General features: G+C 44.0%; 1 protein-coding gene across 1 annotated transcript in view; it reads right to left on the minus strand.

Moving 5' to 3' along the window:
• Positions 1-15,044, minus strand: part of SCAF4 (SR-related CTD associated factor 4) — a 129,063-nt gene that overhangs the window by 74,837 nt on the left and 39,182 nt on the right. The window contains 7 exon segments of the mRNA XM_040338868.1: positions 2,175-2,365; positions 2,532-2,608; positions 4,522-4,671; positions 4,780-4,909; positions 9,914-10,014; positions 10,105-10,275; positions 12,663-12,880. Coding sequence (XP_040194802.1) covers positions 2,175-2,365; positions 2,532-2,608; positions 4,522-4,671; positions 4,780-4,909; positions 9,914-10,014; positions 10,105-10,275; positions 12,663-12,880 — 1,038 coding nt within the window.

Genomic DNA, 15,044 nt, shown 5'->3' on the forward strand with positions numbered 1-15,044 from the left:
GGTCTATAAATACCTTTGAAAATACCTTTGAAAAAATAGCTTTCTATTTCTAAAACTTCCCCATCACAGAGGTTGAAAACGAACGTCGATTTGACCCCACTGACGATTAGAAAAATCGAACAAACGTTCTTAAAATATTTTGAAGGAAGACGTTGTTGTATGGACACACTTTAAGGTTATTAACCGAAACAATAATCGGCCAACTTATCGATTATGAAAATAATCGTTAGTTGCAGCCCTACCAACAAGCAGCTAATTTGGCACCGTACTGAGAGTTTCTAAACAGGGGCAGGTAGACATCTCACATAGATAGCATCAAGCAGATGACTATGCTAGGAGATGCTGTAGAGCCCGAATCCAAAAATGCAGCTCATAAATGCTGATGGGATGTTGTATAGGCCATCAGCATGAAATACCCATAAAGGGGAGATTTAGGCACTGGAACAATCTATAGATGCCCCTGTCACTGTACGCGTTGACGCACAAGGGCTCACTGTACAAATTGTATAATTTTACATGATTTTTATCAATTTTTGGACGCTCGACTATATTAAGTATTTCTTAATAAATATTGTTCTTTTTTGACTTCTTCGTTGTTTTCCTTTGTTTAGTCTCACTTTAAACAGGCAAACTGCAATTTTAAAGTTCTACTTTAAGGAGTCGAGCAGTGTACCGTTTACATGCTTGGACATTACATTTCATTTAGTGCTGGTTGCACCTATGCCACAAGTTCTTATCGATTTAAATTGGGCAGTATAGTAAACAAATCATGCTGGGCCAGCGTAAAATAGAATTTCATTGCCAAGGATGTTAACCATTTACTGACCCTGGCTTTTTCTGACTGTTGTGTACAAGTAAAAATCTGTTTAAGCGAGAAAATCACTTAAAACCCCCAAACAATAATATATATTTTTTTTAGCAGAGACCCTAGAGCAGTGGTTCTCAACTCCTGTTCTCAGGACCCACCAACAGGCCAGGATTTAAGTGTTACCTTGGGGAAATGCAGACCTAGAACACTGCAATCACTGAGCAGTAAATTATATCACCTGTGATGTATTTCAGTTATCTTGCAAACCTGGCCTGTTTTAGTGGGTCCTGAGGACAGGAGTTGAGAACCACTGCCCTAGAGAATAAAATGGTGATCATTGGTACGAATTGACAGGCAGGGAGGAGAGGGGGGAAGGAAGGAAGACACGGGAGCAGAGAGGAGAGTAGGGCTGTGGATGACAGGCACGTAAACTGATCAGTGTCAAGGCTCAGCAGCTATGATATACCATGGTCAGTTTACAAGGGGAGGGCATAGGCAGGATCAGCCAGGTATTGCAGGAAACAGGATCCAATTTTTTTTTTTTTTTTAAGTTAAACGCTTTGAGGAGGAGGGGGGAATCATCACCAAGCCCGAGAGTCGTTAAGTGATGTCAAGATGTTGCGCTGGTCCTCCAAAGGGCATAGAGCCCTCACTCTGCTTCCTGCCTAGCCATCGGCCACACCGGATCGGCTCCGGTAAGCGTCGACAGGGGCAACTCTACTCCGGCACATGATAGTGATCTAAGCTGGCCACCTACTGTAAAGATACCAGGGTTATGGCAGCTACCTGCTGCCATAATCCCTGGATTTAACAGCAAAGTAATGACCTGACATATTTACAGTTAGGCGGTCGGTAAGTGGTTAACGGACCAGGTTGTGGCTGCAAAAGGAAGGCAAGTAAAGAAAACTGCAGTGGGAGGTTAGTCTAGTTTAGTAGGGCTATGTGCATAGGTTAATGTTAAGTTAACCCTCAATTGTCCTGTAAAATATAATACCGTATACACAATTCCTTCCCCCATCCCATTGAGAATTCTAGTGAGAGCACTGCTTAAAGTGGAGTTCCACCCAAAAGCGATCTTCCGCTTACATGCCTCCTCACAGGTTCCCCACTTGCGGAGACGGGGCCACGGCTCAATCTCCCGGAAGTAAGAAACCAGGAATGGTGGCGGCAGCACCTGGGAGTCAATCCAAAAATCGGCTGGGGTGTCGACATTGCGTGCTCTCTGGACAGGCAAGTGCCCCAATATTAAAAGTCAGCCGCTACAGTATTTGTAGCGGCTGACTTTATTTTTTCCACTTAGGCTGGACCTCCGCTTTAAAATTAAATTATTTCTCATTAAACTAAAACGCTACAAAAACTAACTCACCACTAACTATATCAGCTTTGATAGGCGGAAGACCTTTCATTCTGCGCTCCCTTTCCTTCTCTCGGTCACGCTTCTCCTGAGAGCGAGATTTAGGAGAATGGCGGCGCCTATCACGGGACCTAGAACGAGAACGTCTGTGCCTGGATCTGCGAGAGCGTGAATTGGATCGGGAACGTCTCCTTTTTGGTGATCTAAGGAAAAAATAAAGGTAGACATTGTTAGGCAATTAGGAACTGAAGTAACAAATCTGAATAAGCACAGGATAAGACTGGGCTAATCTAAAACAGATAATACTATACATTAATGTTTAACAATTTTAAGATGGCTTTACACCAGTTTACAGCTGTAAATGCAAACCTGGAAACTGATCTCTGACGTTCTGCAGGGCGTTTTGATTCCTGAAGAGAAGGTTGCTCTATATCCATGGACACCTCCTATAAAAAAATAAAAAAAACGTATCCTTCGTAAAAGAGGATTTTGGCAAAGATCCAAAAAAACTGTTATAACTGCTCTGGTGAGGTTCCCGTTTTGAACGCACACATTCAAAATATGCACTGTCAAACATGATTAATCTAAACTACTTCCATATGCAAGACACTTACTGAAAACAGATATATTTGTAAAGCAAGAAGAAGAAAAAAAGCCACTTCCTGTGAACCCAGAGTGCCATGGACATACCCCAGGGGATGGTGTGCCATTACATCGACCAGTACTACAGAGATCACCACACATTTGTGCAGTACCCAGGGCTGGGATGCCCAACACCAGGACTGGAGGGGATGCTTGTGTGGTATGTAAAAGGACCATGACTAGATAAATATGCTGGCTATATCTTTAAAATTAGGTGTTGGGAAAGGGTGGAGTAAAAATATTTGTAAACTTCAGACATGAAAAATGTATGGAGCCCATCTCTCAATAGTTTGCAGTAGCTTCAATCCAAAGCATTGAGTGTGGTTCCTACCTAACCTCCAAACCTCGCTATCTGCATGAGACACTGAAAATACTTTAAAGCTGGCCATAAATGGATGGAATTTCAATCCATCTTAGGGCACTGTGATTGTACAGAAGTCAATCTACCAATAGACTTCCAAAACAGATTTTTTTTCCCCGCTCACTCACAATAGCCTGCAGCGCCGATCAGTGTATTCTGATAGTGGAGAAGTGTCCCCGCTGTCAGTATACAATAGAACAGCAGGGAGGATTCCACCATCCACATTGAGTATTAGTATCAGTTTTATTTTTTTTCAGTCAACCCACTGGTTAAACGGAAAAAAAAAAAACCTGACTCACCTTTGGGCTTGCTTAAGCAGAAACTGGCAAGAGAGACAGCCCTGTTCACCCTCCAGCACACAACAGGTGACTCATAGCCTCAGCTCTGTGTGGTTTTTCCATGGCACTGTGCATGTAATTCTCCCCTCTTTCTACTCCACAATCAGAGATCAAGGAACTCTGTGCGTTTCTTCAGATCCTCATCCCCTGCCTGCTAGAGCTCAAATTTTTTTAATGTGTGTTTTAAAAGATGCTATGGAAAAAATGGCTGTCAATAAACAGGTAAAACTTAGGCGGCTCTGTTGCATTCTGTGCATCACATGAAGCTAATCACTTCACTGGGTAAATGCAAGACTATACAGCCACTTTAAAGATGAAAATGGGCAATAAGACAATATACACAATTAGCCCAAACATCAGGTTGGCGAGAGACACAAGGGCAATAAATTCACAAAGTCAATTAGGTGGCCATTTTTCGCAGTGCCTCACGCAATTTTCAAAACTCTACGATATGCCACACCAATAGTTAAATGTGTATCTGTATTCTGAGAGCGGGAAAGAACAAATGCCTGGTCAAATTGCAGATCAATATTTAAACAGGATTTTTAACATAAGCATGTCTACATGATTCCACTTATGTGGTCAGCAAATCTGAAAGAGCCAGACCTAATTTCTCCCACTGGTTATGAAGACTCCGCCTACTGAATTTAGATAGGCTGCTTCACAAAACTGGAGATAAAGGCTCTATATTTTATTGAAATATTTCCTGATAGCAAGGTAAGGTAAGGGAAGTTCCTATAGCATCATGGAAACCAAGGTTTGCTCTGGCATGTTCAGATCTTAGCTGTAATATGCCAAGGAAGACTAGCCTAAACACAGATTTATTTTTGTATGTTTGCAGAGCTACCCAAGAGAGGAAAAAGGAAACCAAAAAATCCTTTCACAAAAATAATTAGATGAAAATACATCAGGATACAAGGTCAGATTAAAAAAACACCACACTTAAAAACATCTTTATTGTGAATGGTGCAATTAGATACTATACATAATAAAAGTTGAGTAATGTAGATTGGCTCACCTGCTGATTATCTGTTTCTGACTGTATATCATTTTGTTGAACTGGGAAAGGCTGCTGGATAAAAGGTTGTGGAGACTCTTGAGACAATGGTGGAACCATTGCGGAGAACATACCAAAACCAAGCATTTGCCCATTTGCAGGAACCGGAATCTTGAAGAGAGGAAAATGAATCAGTTAACAAAATTGAAAGCAAAAATGACATTTAAAAAAAAGGTACCTTCAACGCTAGATAAAACAAGAAGTTTTTTTTATAGACACCTGATGAAGAGACTCCTGAGGCATTCCAATCATGTGTGGCTGTACAACCTGATACAGGTCCATGTTTGGCACTTGACTTGGCATCTGTGGGAATGATGCAGGAGGCTGGTTTGTCTCTAAGGGAAATGGGCTGCAAAAAATAAAATAAAAAAACATAAGTCACCATCAATGTAAAATGTATTTTTATTTAGGATTTTGACTGTTAATGCAAAACTTTTTTCCATTCTGGGTGGAGTAAGTGAGTATAACCCGTTAGTTTTTTTTATGCAATCTATGTCCCATTGGAGCGATTTCCTTCACTTCCTGTGTCATAGCATGAAAAAGGAAGTGAGGGAATCCCGGTGTGTCACCAGAACTAGCATCCACATCGAAAAGTTTTCCATCCGTTAGTGTTCTGATGTCAACCCAATATTTGGTTTTGTCACTGGTAAACAGGACAAATGGAGAAGGTGAATCTCCCACAATGGGGACACAGACAGCAAGACTGACAAGTGTTCTAATCCCTCTCCACTCAAGCCCCCCCCCCCCCCCCCCCAAAAAAAAAGGTTTTGCCTTTTAGTTAAATCGTGGGCGAGCATGGGCAATAAGACCACTTTCACACTGGAGGCACTTTTGCACTAAAATAGCACCTGTAAACTGCCTTTTCTGCCTGCTAGTTCATTATGACAGACTTGCCTACAAACGGAGCCTTCCAGTCAGGGCTCTCCAGTCTCTGGCACTTCCATCTTCGCCCGGTCTTCCTCCCGGGTTTTGTGTTTTCAGCCGATTGATTGGCTGGGCAATGTCACTCCTGCACGCAAGAGTCCCATTGCCCCGATACACGGCACAGGCCATAAACGTGGCCTGAGCTGTACATGTGTGGCTCAGATCACATTAGCCACTGACAGGCAGCGGGGGGGGGGGCATTTATGACAGAAGACCTCTAGGGTTAGGGGTGCAACGGATCAAAAAACTCACGGATCGGATCGATCCTCGGATCAGGGGTCACGGATCGGATCATTTTCGGGTCAGAAAAAAAAAAAAAAAAAAAATCTTGTTACACACACCAGAGTTTTAGATTTCACAGTTCTTCTCAACACAAAACGGAGCTTATGTGCTTAAATACAGTGTTTGGAAAACCGACGGACTGTTTATTGCTAATGTGACATAACACCTCTGATTTTCACATTTAAACAGTCCGTCAGATTTACAAATACTGTATTTAAGCGTATAAGCTCTGTTTTGTGTTGAAATAACTGCATCTCGCAATACTTATATGTGCAGCCAAGTGGAAGTCGCAGCCCCATGTACGAAAGTGGTGTCACCAGTTCCCTACTGTGACCTGAACTATCCCAATCATCAGATCCCTTTAGTGTCATTGATCGGCCGGAGTGTCTAGTGAAAATCCCCCCTACATGCTCAGTCCATACAGATCCCCCCGATCGCCTCCTCTCTCTTCTCTGGCAAGCAGCAGGACGCCCGGTGCGGCGGCAGCGGCTCCCCGTGTGGACTCCTCAAGGTGCAGCATGGAGCTCATCGCTGGGCTGTTAGGAGTCAATGACATATTGAGCTCAAGTGCCCACAAACTTCCGAGGAGCAGCCTGCATCCCCCGCGCCGGGTGGACCTCGATGGCCGCCACTTCGATAGCTAGGCCGAAGCCGCGGCCTTTCCTATGGACCGGGAGGCCCGTGGATCGCCGCGTGTCCTGACCCGAAGGTGCTGATCCGTACGGATCAGTTGCACCCCTAGTGACAATACTTGATGTGTTCCCACTGTCATATGGCATTCTTGTGCTACAGTGCCTACACACCGTCACGGTTTTATCCACTAACCTCTTTCCTTCATCATTATATTTGACAGGGATGCCAAAATGCTCCCATACATGGGGATTTAAATGACGCGGGGCATTCAAGCTCCTCCGTTCGCCATGACCACGCTGTGTGTGGACTGAACATGCGCAAATTATTATTTTTTATTTTTTTAGAAAACAATCCTCGGATCACGTGTGTGCGGTTCGGATCAATCTTTTTCGGTTCGGATCACGGATCAATGACGATCCGTTGCACCCCTATCTAGGGTCTATTCTGTTATAAAAAGCCTGTCTGGCAGATTTTTTAAATTAATTACTTTACTAATACATTAACAAAAGAAACCTCTAGTTTGCAAAAGTACACATTACAATAAAAGCCATGCCAACATTCAAAAGCCTAGCAATATCACAGCACTAAAAAAAAACACAACCATCAGGAATACATAGCTGCAGAATTGTCAACATTACCATGATAAATGTTGTCAGGGTTAACAAAGTGTGGAAATAAAGGCTGGTGTGAATTTAACAATTTAAAGGGTCCAGTCACCTAAATATTGTTAAAAAGGTCAGGACCTGCATTGTTTGTGTATGTGCTATCTCGCGCCAAGAAATTAAATAGATAAATAAATATAAGCAGCTACCCAAAAATAATCAAAGGATTATAACATAGGAAATAGGTGGGGGATGGGTGCGCTATAAATTAATATTTATATAGTAAAAAACTGTGCTTATATATAAATATGTGAAACACCTGTGAATAATGGTAAATCTAACATTAAAGTCCATATACACTTAATTATAAATAAAGTCAAGCCCAGATCCCCATAGTATAAAACTTGGTAAGAACTGGGCTCAAGTGAATCAATCCAGTGATGGTGAAAAAAAGGAAAAAGAAAAAATGTCCCAAAGTAGATCCTCAGAAAAAGGCTGGAGAAAATAGTGCTTCCAATGTATTCCACCTTCACCATATAACAAAACACCCGAAGTGGATAAGTGAAATGGCTCCTTACCAGATGGATATGTCCCTTAGTTTGGTATCAAACAAGGAGACATAAATAGCTTAAACCAGGATCACTTTGTGGAGTCTGCTGTATCCTAGCAAGGATGTATATACCAGTCTTGGACGTCCCAATATATAACATGAAAGACAGAATGGTGCCAATATAGTGTAGTAGGTTTATTAAAATAAAAGGCTTAACATAAAAGGAGCCAAATGGCCGCCTACCATAAGGAGTGCCTGTGACCCGGCACTGAGGCTGTATCGCGTAGGGTTGGTGTGTCACAATGTATACCTCGAGTGTATACCGCTGTTTCGACCTCTCATCGGTGGAGCGTGCGTTCCACCTCGGCAATGTCCGGAACCAGCGTTGGCAGGAAGTGACGTTTCGTGCGTGGTTGAGTGCCGCCCCGACGTACGTTTCGTTGGGAACGTCTTCAGGAGGCGTCCACGCCTCCTGAAGACGTTCCCAACGAAACGTCCACGCCTCCTGAAGACGTTCCCAACGAAACGTACGTCGGGGCGGCACTCAACCACGCACGAAACGTCACTTCCTGCCAACGCTGGTTCCGGACATTGCCGAGGTGGAACGCACGCTCCACCGATGAGAGGTCGAAACAGCGGTATACACTCGAGGTATACATTGTGACACACCAACCCTACGCGATACAGCCTCAGTGCCGGGTCACAGGCACTCCTTATGGTAGGCGGCCATTTGGCTCCTTTTATGTTAAGCCTTTTATTTTAATAAACCTACTACACTATATTGGCACCATTCTGTCTTTCATGTTATATATTGGGACGTCCAAGACTGGTATATACATCCTTGCTAGGATACAGCAGACTCCACAAAGTGATCCTGGTTTAAGCTATTTATGTCTCCTTGCTTGATACCAAACTAAGGGACATATCCATCTGGTAAGGAGCCATTTCACTTATCCACTTCGGGTGTTTGGTTATATGGTGAAGGTGGAATACATTGGAAGCACTATTTTCTCCAGCCTTTTTATGAGGATCTACTTTGGGACGTTTTTTCTTTTTCCTTTTTTTCACCATCACTGGATTGATTCACTTGAGCCCAGTTCTTACCAAGTTTTATACTATGGGGATCTGGGCTTGACTTTATTTATAATTAAGTGTATATGGACTTTAATGTTAGATTTACCATTATTCACAGGTGTTTCACATATTTATATATAAGCACAGTTTTTTACTATATAAATATTAATTTATAGCGCACCCATCCCCCACCTAGGACCTGCATTGTGCCATCGCCAATTATAGTTCCAGTCCACCTTGGAATGTTATTCCCGCTACAACACAATAGGGGGAATTTATAATAAAACAGGGGAAGCTGTGCATGGAAACCAGCTTCCATCTTCAGCATATGCAGCTTAAAATGTGGGAATTAAAGATAGAAGCTGATTGGCTGCCATGTCTAAATTCTGGCTTTGCTAGTATTACTCCTCATCTTGCACTATTGTGCCCAATATTTGCACAACCTAATTATGTCTGAAAAACTACAACCCTTTTCTGTGAAAAGGTTTCTTTCAACCATGCATGTAAGGATGTGAAGTGCACAGGTTTTTAAATTGATTCCCCTATCACAACTGTCCACTTTATGCACAGCTGGTAATTTTACAAAGATTATTAAAATGGAGCTAGTAAAGAATGCCCTGATGCAGAAATTATAGGCGTTCATTTCGATAACTTTGTATACCTAAGGTGCAGGCATCTGTGCCCAGACTATGAACACCAATCTATATAAACTTAAGAAATATAACCATTAAAAAAGAGTTTTTGATAACTTGGAACACCTGCTTGATTGTTTACATTAGAAGGCTGGCAGCCTACCAAGTTCGGCTCAGACAGAAAATAAAAAGATTTAAAAATCTTTTTTTTAAGCCTTTTACAAGCTTTGTGAAAGTGTGTCAGGCTTCATGTATTTGGCCACAGGAGGATAGGAGTTCTAGGAGGAATTTCATCAGATGCATCTTACATTTACAGGCGCTCCTATTGCAGCCTATTGAATCAAAAATGCCCGTTTAGCCAATATACTTCTCCAAGCATACAAGAAACAGAGCTCTGGAATCTGAACAGACATCAATTACCAAACAATGGGAGTTGTTATGCAAGTTGAGCATAGGCAGGTATAGGAACACACTACAAAACGCTCAGTATTGAAAATGAATCTCTTCACAATACTTCTAGTTTGGAGGAGGTGATCTTTAATGCTTTTATGTTCAATATATGCAAATTCTTTAATCCAAACATACGCCTGGATAATGCACACTAAAGAGTCTGGCCTGTTAGGGGGATCTGAAGTTATTGAGGTCAGTTTACTCACAATGGAGGCTGTAGAGGTGGAGGAGGAGTGGGACTGGACACATCTTTCTTTGGCTCATCAGCGGCTTCAGGTTCATCGTCATAATCAAATCTGTCCAGCAACTGTAAAAGACAATCCACATGCTTGAAGAAAAGGACATACAGGAAAGGGCAGATAAAAACTCTACCATAAACATCTGAGAAGTTAATCACCTTATCAAGGGTACTTTTCCTGTCTGTCTGGTGAGGCTGCTGTGGGTGAGGCTGCTGTGGTTGAGTATTCATTTGACAAGTAATGGACTGTACTTGGGAATATATATTCTCTTCAATAACTGGTGACTGTGGCTTCGGAGGTTGTTGGAAAGTCTGAAGAATCTGCTGAAGCTGTAAAAAATTTTTTTTTTTTTTAATTCGTACAAATATTATAAGGAATGTCATTACCTATATTAAACATTATGATGCAAGTTTATAAAATGTTGGGGGGGGGGGGAAGACGACACCCCCCCCCCCCCCAACATAAGGGTTCAGGTGACCTGACATTCATGCCAAGCTACTTTCTGCTGTGTCTGCTTCCACCTCAGAGCTGCAGAGGCAGCCCATGGAAGTGGATGGAGCTGCAGCGGCTGCACACTACCATGTCAAAATCAGACATATGGGCAGGAGTGAATGCACAAACTTGAACATGCGAGTGTCTGTGTAGTCGCTGTGTTTGCATCCACTTCTATGCTCTGCCTGCACAGTTGAGAGGTGGATGTGCACCCAGAAAAAAGTGGCTTGGCATGCAAAATGGGTCTCAACGCCAATACAATTCACCCATAAAAATAGCCATTTAGGCTTGGAGCTTTAGGCCCCTCTCACGTGGCCATTCCGATTAGTCTCGCCTGAAAAACAGACAGGTGGACCTGATCGGAAGGTCCACAGAGTCTTATGGACAGGCAGGTATAAGTAGACTGTCATTTTACAACTGCTATAGATAGAGATTATATATAGATAGATAGATATTATAGATAGATATTATAGATAGATATTATAGATAGATAGATAGATAGATATTATAGATAGATAGATATTATAGATAGATAGATATTATAGATAGATAGATATTATAGATAGATAGATATTATAGATAGATAGATATTATAGATAGATAGATATTATAGATAGATAGATATTATAGATAGATAGATATTATAGATAGATAGATATTATAGATAGATATTATAGATAGATAAAAAAAATGTAAGGGACTGCATCCTTCACCATTTTTGGGGGACCAGATGTAGCCTGGTGTAAAGCAGAGTCAGTTTACACCTGGTCGCCCAAACAAAGCTGACAGATGTCTGCTCTGCACAAACTGAACGGGCACGGTGTGACATCCGTTCTGCCCCGATCAGCAAGTGATCACACCTTACAGATCATCCCCCTGCTGATCAAAGCGAAATCTGCCCTGTGTAAAAAAGGTGCCTTACAAAAAAAAAAAAAAGTGTACTCAAACAGTGCTGCACATAGGGGGATCAGTGAAGCCTAAATATAAAGTGCTTTTGAAGCGGTGGTAAACCAAAAAGCAAACATTTTTTAGCCTCCAAGTTTCACCTGGGGGCGGCTACCCGTTTTTCGGCCCCCCTCCTTTGCACATGCGCAGTAGGGAGCCAGCTAAGAAGTCACAAGGCTTCACTGTGAGTTTCTCTTACAAGGAATGGCGATGGCAGCAGCCGAGAGCCGATTGTAAAATCGGCTGGGGTGCCAACATGGCGGGATCCCTGGACAGGTAAATGTCCCAATATTAAAAGTCAGCAGCTACAGTATTTGTAGCTGCTGACTTTTGGTGGGCAGGCTGGAGCTCCGATTTAGGTAAAATCGTCATCTCAAAAAGAACAAAAAACTGCTGTTTCTTTAAAAAGTGTTAGCTGGAATTTGACCTCAATTTGTTAGTGTATCTAAATCTTCTAGTGCATTTACACTACCCTCCCCCCCCAGGCTGACAATGCTGCTGTCCTTTGTTTCTGTTGATCCTTCATCCAGAGTGTGGACATCCCAATACAGGAGGAAAGTTACTGGCTGGATCAAGAGTTGAAAACAGAAAAACTAGAAGAAAAAAAAAAATACAGCCACTGCTTCTGATGTCTGGCAAGCTGCAATATATGATATTTCGTTTTAAAACCGCTTTAATATTTTATTCTACAATGGAGTAAATTAAAATGCTCTCATATCCAGAGATATGGTTTTATATCCAGGAACGAGGTTTTAAAAATGAGCCATCCCTTACATCTCTAGCTGCTTGTACTGTGAATTCATCTCATGCACAAGGACAGAGGCTGAAACCACCCTTCCAAGTATTTTTTACATGGCTGGGGTGCCGCATGGTGCAACATACAGCCTGCAATACAAGTGAATGGCTGTACTCATGCAAAATGCCAAGGATTCCATGCACTAGCATTTACCCATGCATGTAAAGCATTGGCGTTAACAGCAGTACAGAAGCGCTTACAGCATTGCACTTGTATTGCAGGCTCTACGGAGGCCCTCCATCGTCCCAGAAACAAGAAAACACCCAGAAATGTGGGGCATATTATCAGCTTCCATACACAGGAGAGGAAAGAAGCCCACTTGAGTCTTGTATTAGTAGCCAAAAAAAAAAAAAAAAAAAACACTGCATTTAATGTCCGTTTGCTTTAAAAACGTAAATCAATAGCTCCTGATAGAAACCTGCCACATTGAGAATATTCAGAAGTTCAAAAATATGAAGTAGTTGACAAAAAAAATAAACATACCTGTTGCCCTTGGCTACTTTGAAATAATTGAGCAACTGCTGCAAAAGCCTCTGAGCTTGGTAACTGAGGAACACTCAGAGCAGGAGCAGATACTGTGGGTGCTGCAGGTGCAGGTGGTGCAGGTGCAGGTGGTGCAGGTGCTGGAGTAGGTGCAGGAGCAGCAACCAGGGGCTCTTCAGGGGGGTCAGTTGAAAAAAACATAGAGGGCGGTGAAGATCCTGCAAAAGAATGAATGTAAACCGATGCACTATTTAAATATGCCCATTACATGCAATAAAGCAAATGCCACAGAGAGGGAGGAGAAACAAAACAAAAAAGAAACCAAAAAAAAAGAAGAAGGATAAAGCAAGCCAATGCATTGTGCAAATAAAATGCAGTACATCTACTTCAAATTTGTCATATCTTCCTAGTCCTTCCTTAGTTAAAAAACTAATAAGTAGAAGCTCAGCCTAAAACCAACTCTAAATCTACTGGCAGCCACATTCCAAGACTAAACCTATCTAACCCTGTAAAACAAAGATCGCTTTATTATACAAACACATACTTTCTGCAGCCGATCCAGTCCGATCTCCAACAGTGGATGCTGTGTGGAAGCGAGAGCCGACAATGGCTGGGAAATGCCAGGGAAGTGACATCACCCATAGAGTTACTATGGGGCTCCCGTTGTCGGCTGCCACTTATGCACACACCTACACAGAGAAGCCACCGCTGACAACTCAACGTGGGACCAGACCGGATCGCCTGTGGAAAAGGCATGTATAGCGACGCTTGCTTTACAGAGTTAGAAAGATTAGTCTTAGAATTAGAGGTCGACCGATATATCGGTCGGCCGATATATCGGCCGATATTTGGCCGTTTTTAAGAAATCGGCATCGGCCGATTATTGTAAAAAAATCGGCCGATTTTCGGCTGCCGCGCTAAACCCCGCTCCACGAGAAATGAATCCTTCAGCCACGCTGCTGGTAGCCTGCGCGCCGGCCCCTCCCCCCCTACCTCGATGGGCTGTAGCAGAAAGCAAACTTGTCACAAGCCCAAGCAGCTGCAGTAGTTGCTTGTCTGCGCGAAGAGATCACAAAAGCTTCCTACAGCCCGTCGAGGTAGGGGGGGGGGCGGGGCCGGCGCGCAGGCTACCAGCAGCGTGGCTGAAGGATTCATTTCTCGTGCTGCTGGAGACTGGGGTAATGTACAGTATTCCTATCATCTCTGATAGGTGCCTCGGCTCTCTAGTGATTGTACTCCAACTCACGTGGGAGCTCACAGGTGTCATCCAATGGACAGTGCTGGAGGGAACAGTGTGTACATGTTAGAGCACACACCTCTCCTGTATACACACTCATTTTATATATATCCATCCATCCCCCTTCACAATACATCCCCCACCCACAGCCAGCTCGCTCCATCCATCCATCCCCCTTCACAATACATCCCCCACCCACGGCCAGCTCCATCCATCCATCCCCCTTCACAATACATCCCCCACCCACAGCCAGCTCGCTCCATCCATCCATCCCCCTTCACAATACATCCCCCACCCACGGCCAGCTCCATCCATCCATCACCCTTCACAATGCATCCCCCACCCACGGCCAGCTCCATCCATCCATCCCCTTTCACAATGCATCCCCCACCCACGGCCAGCTGCATCCATCCATCCCCCTTCACAATACATCCCCCACCCACGGCCAGCTCCATCCATCCATCCCCCTTCACAATGCATCCCCACCCACGACCAGCTGCATCCATCCATCCCCCTTCACAATGCATCCCCCACCCACGACCAGCTGCATCCATCCATCCCCCTTCACAATGCATCCCCCACCCACGGCCAGCTTCATCCATCCACCCCCCTCTACAATGCATCCCCCACCCACGGCCAGCTCCATCCATCCCCCTTCACAATGCATCCCCCACCCACGGCCAGCTGCATCCATCCATCCCCCTTCACAATACATCCCCCACCCACGGCCAGCTCCATCCATCCATCCCCCTTCACAATACATCCCCCACCCACGGCCAGCTGCATCCATCCATCCCCCTCTACAATGCATCCCCCACCCACGGCCAGCTTCATCCATCCATCCCCCTTCACAATGCATCCCCCACCCACGGCCAGCTCCATCCATCCATCCCCCTTCACAATACATCCCCCACCCACGGCCAGCTCCATCCATCCATCCCCCTTCACAATGCATCCCCCACCCACGACCAGCTGCATCCATCCATCCCCCTTCACAATGCATCCCCCACCCACGGCCAGCTTCATCCATCCACCCCCCTCTACAATGCATCCCCCACCCACGGCCAGCTCCATCCATCCCCCTTCACAATACATCCCCCACCCACGGCCAGCTCCATCCATCCCCCTTCACAATACATCCCCCA

Source organism: Rana temporaria, chromosome 2 (assembly GCF_905171775.1).
Source record: "Rana temporaria chromosome 2, aRanTem1.1, whole genome shotgun sequence".
Taxonomy (NCBI): domain Eukaryota; kingdom Metazoa; phylum Chordata; class Amphibia; order Anura; family Ranidae; genus Rana; species Rana temporaria.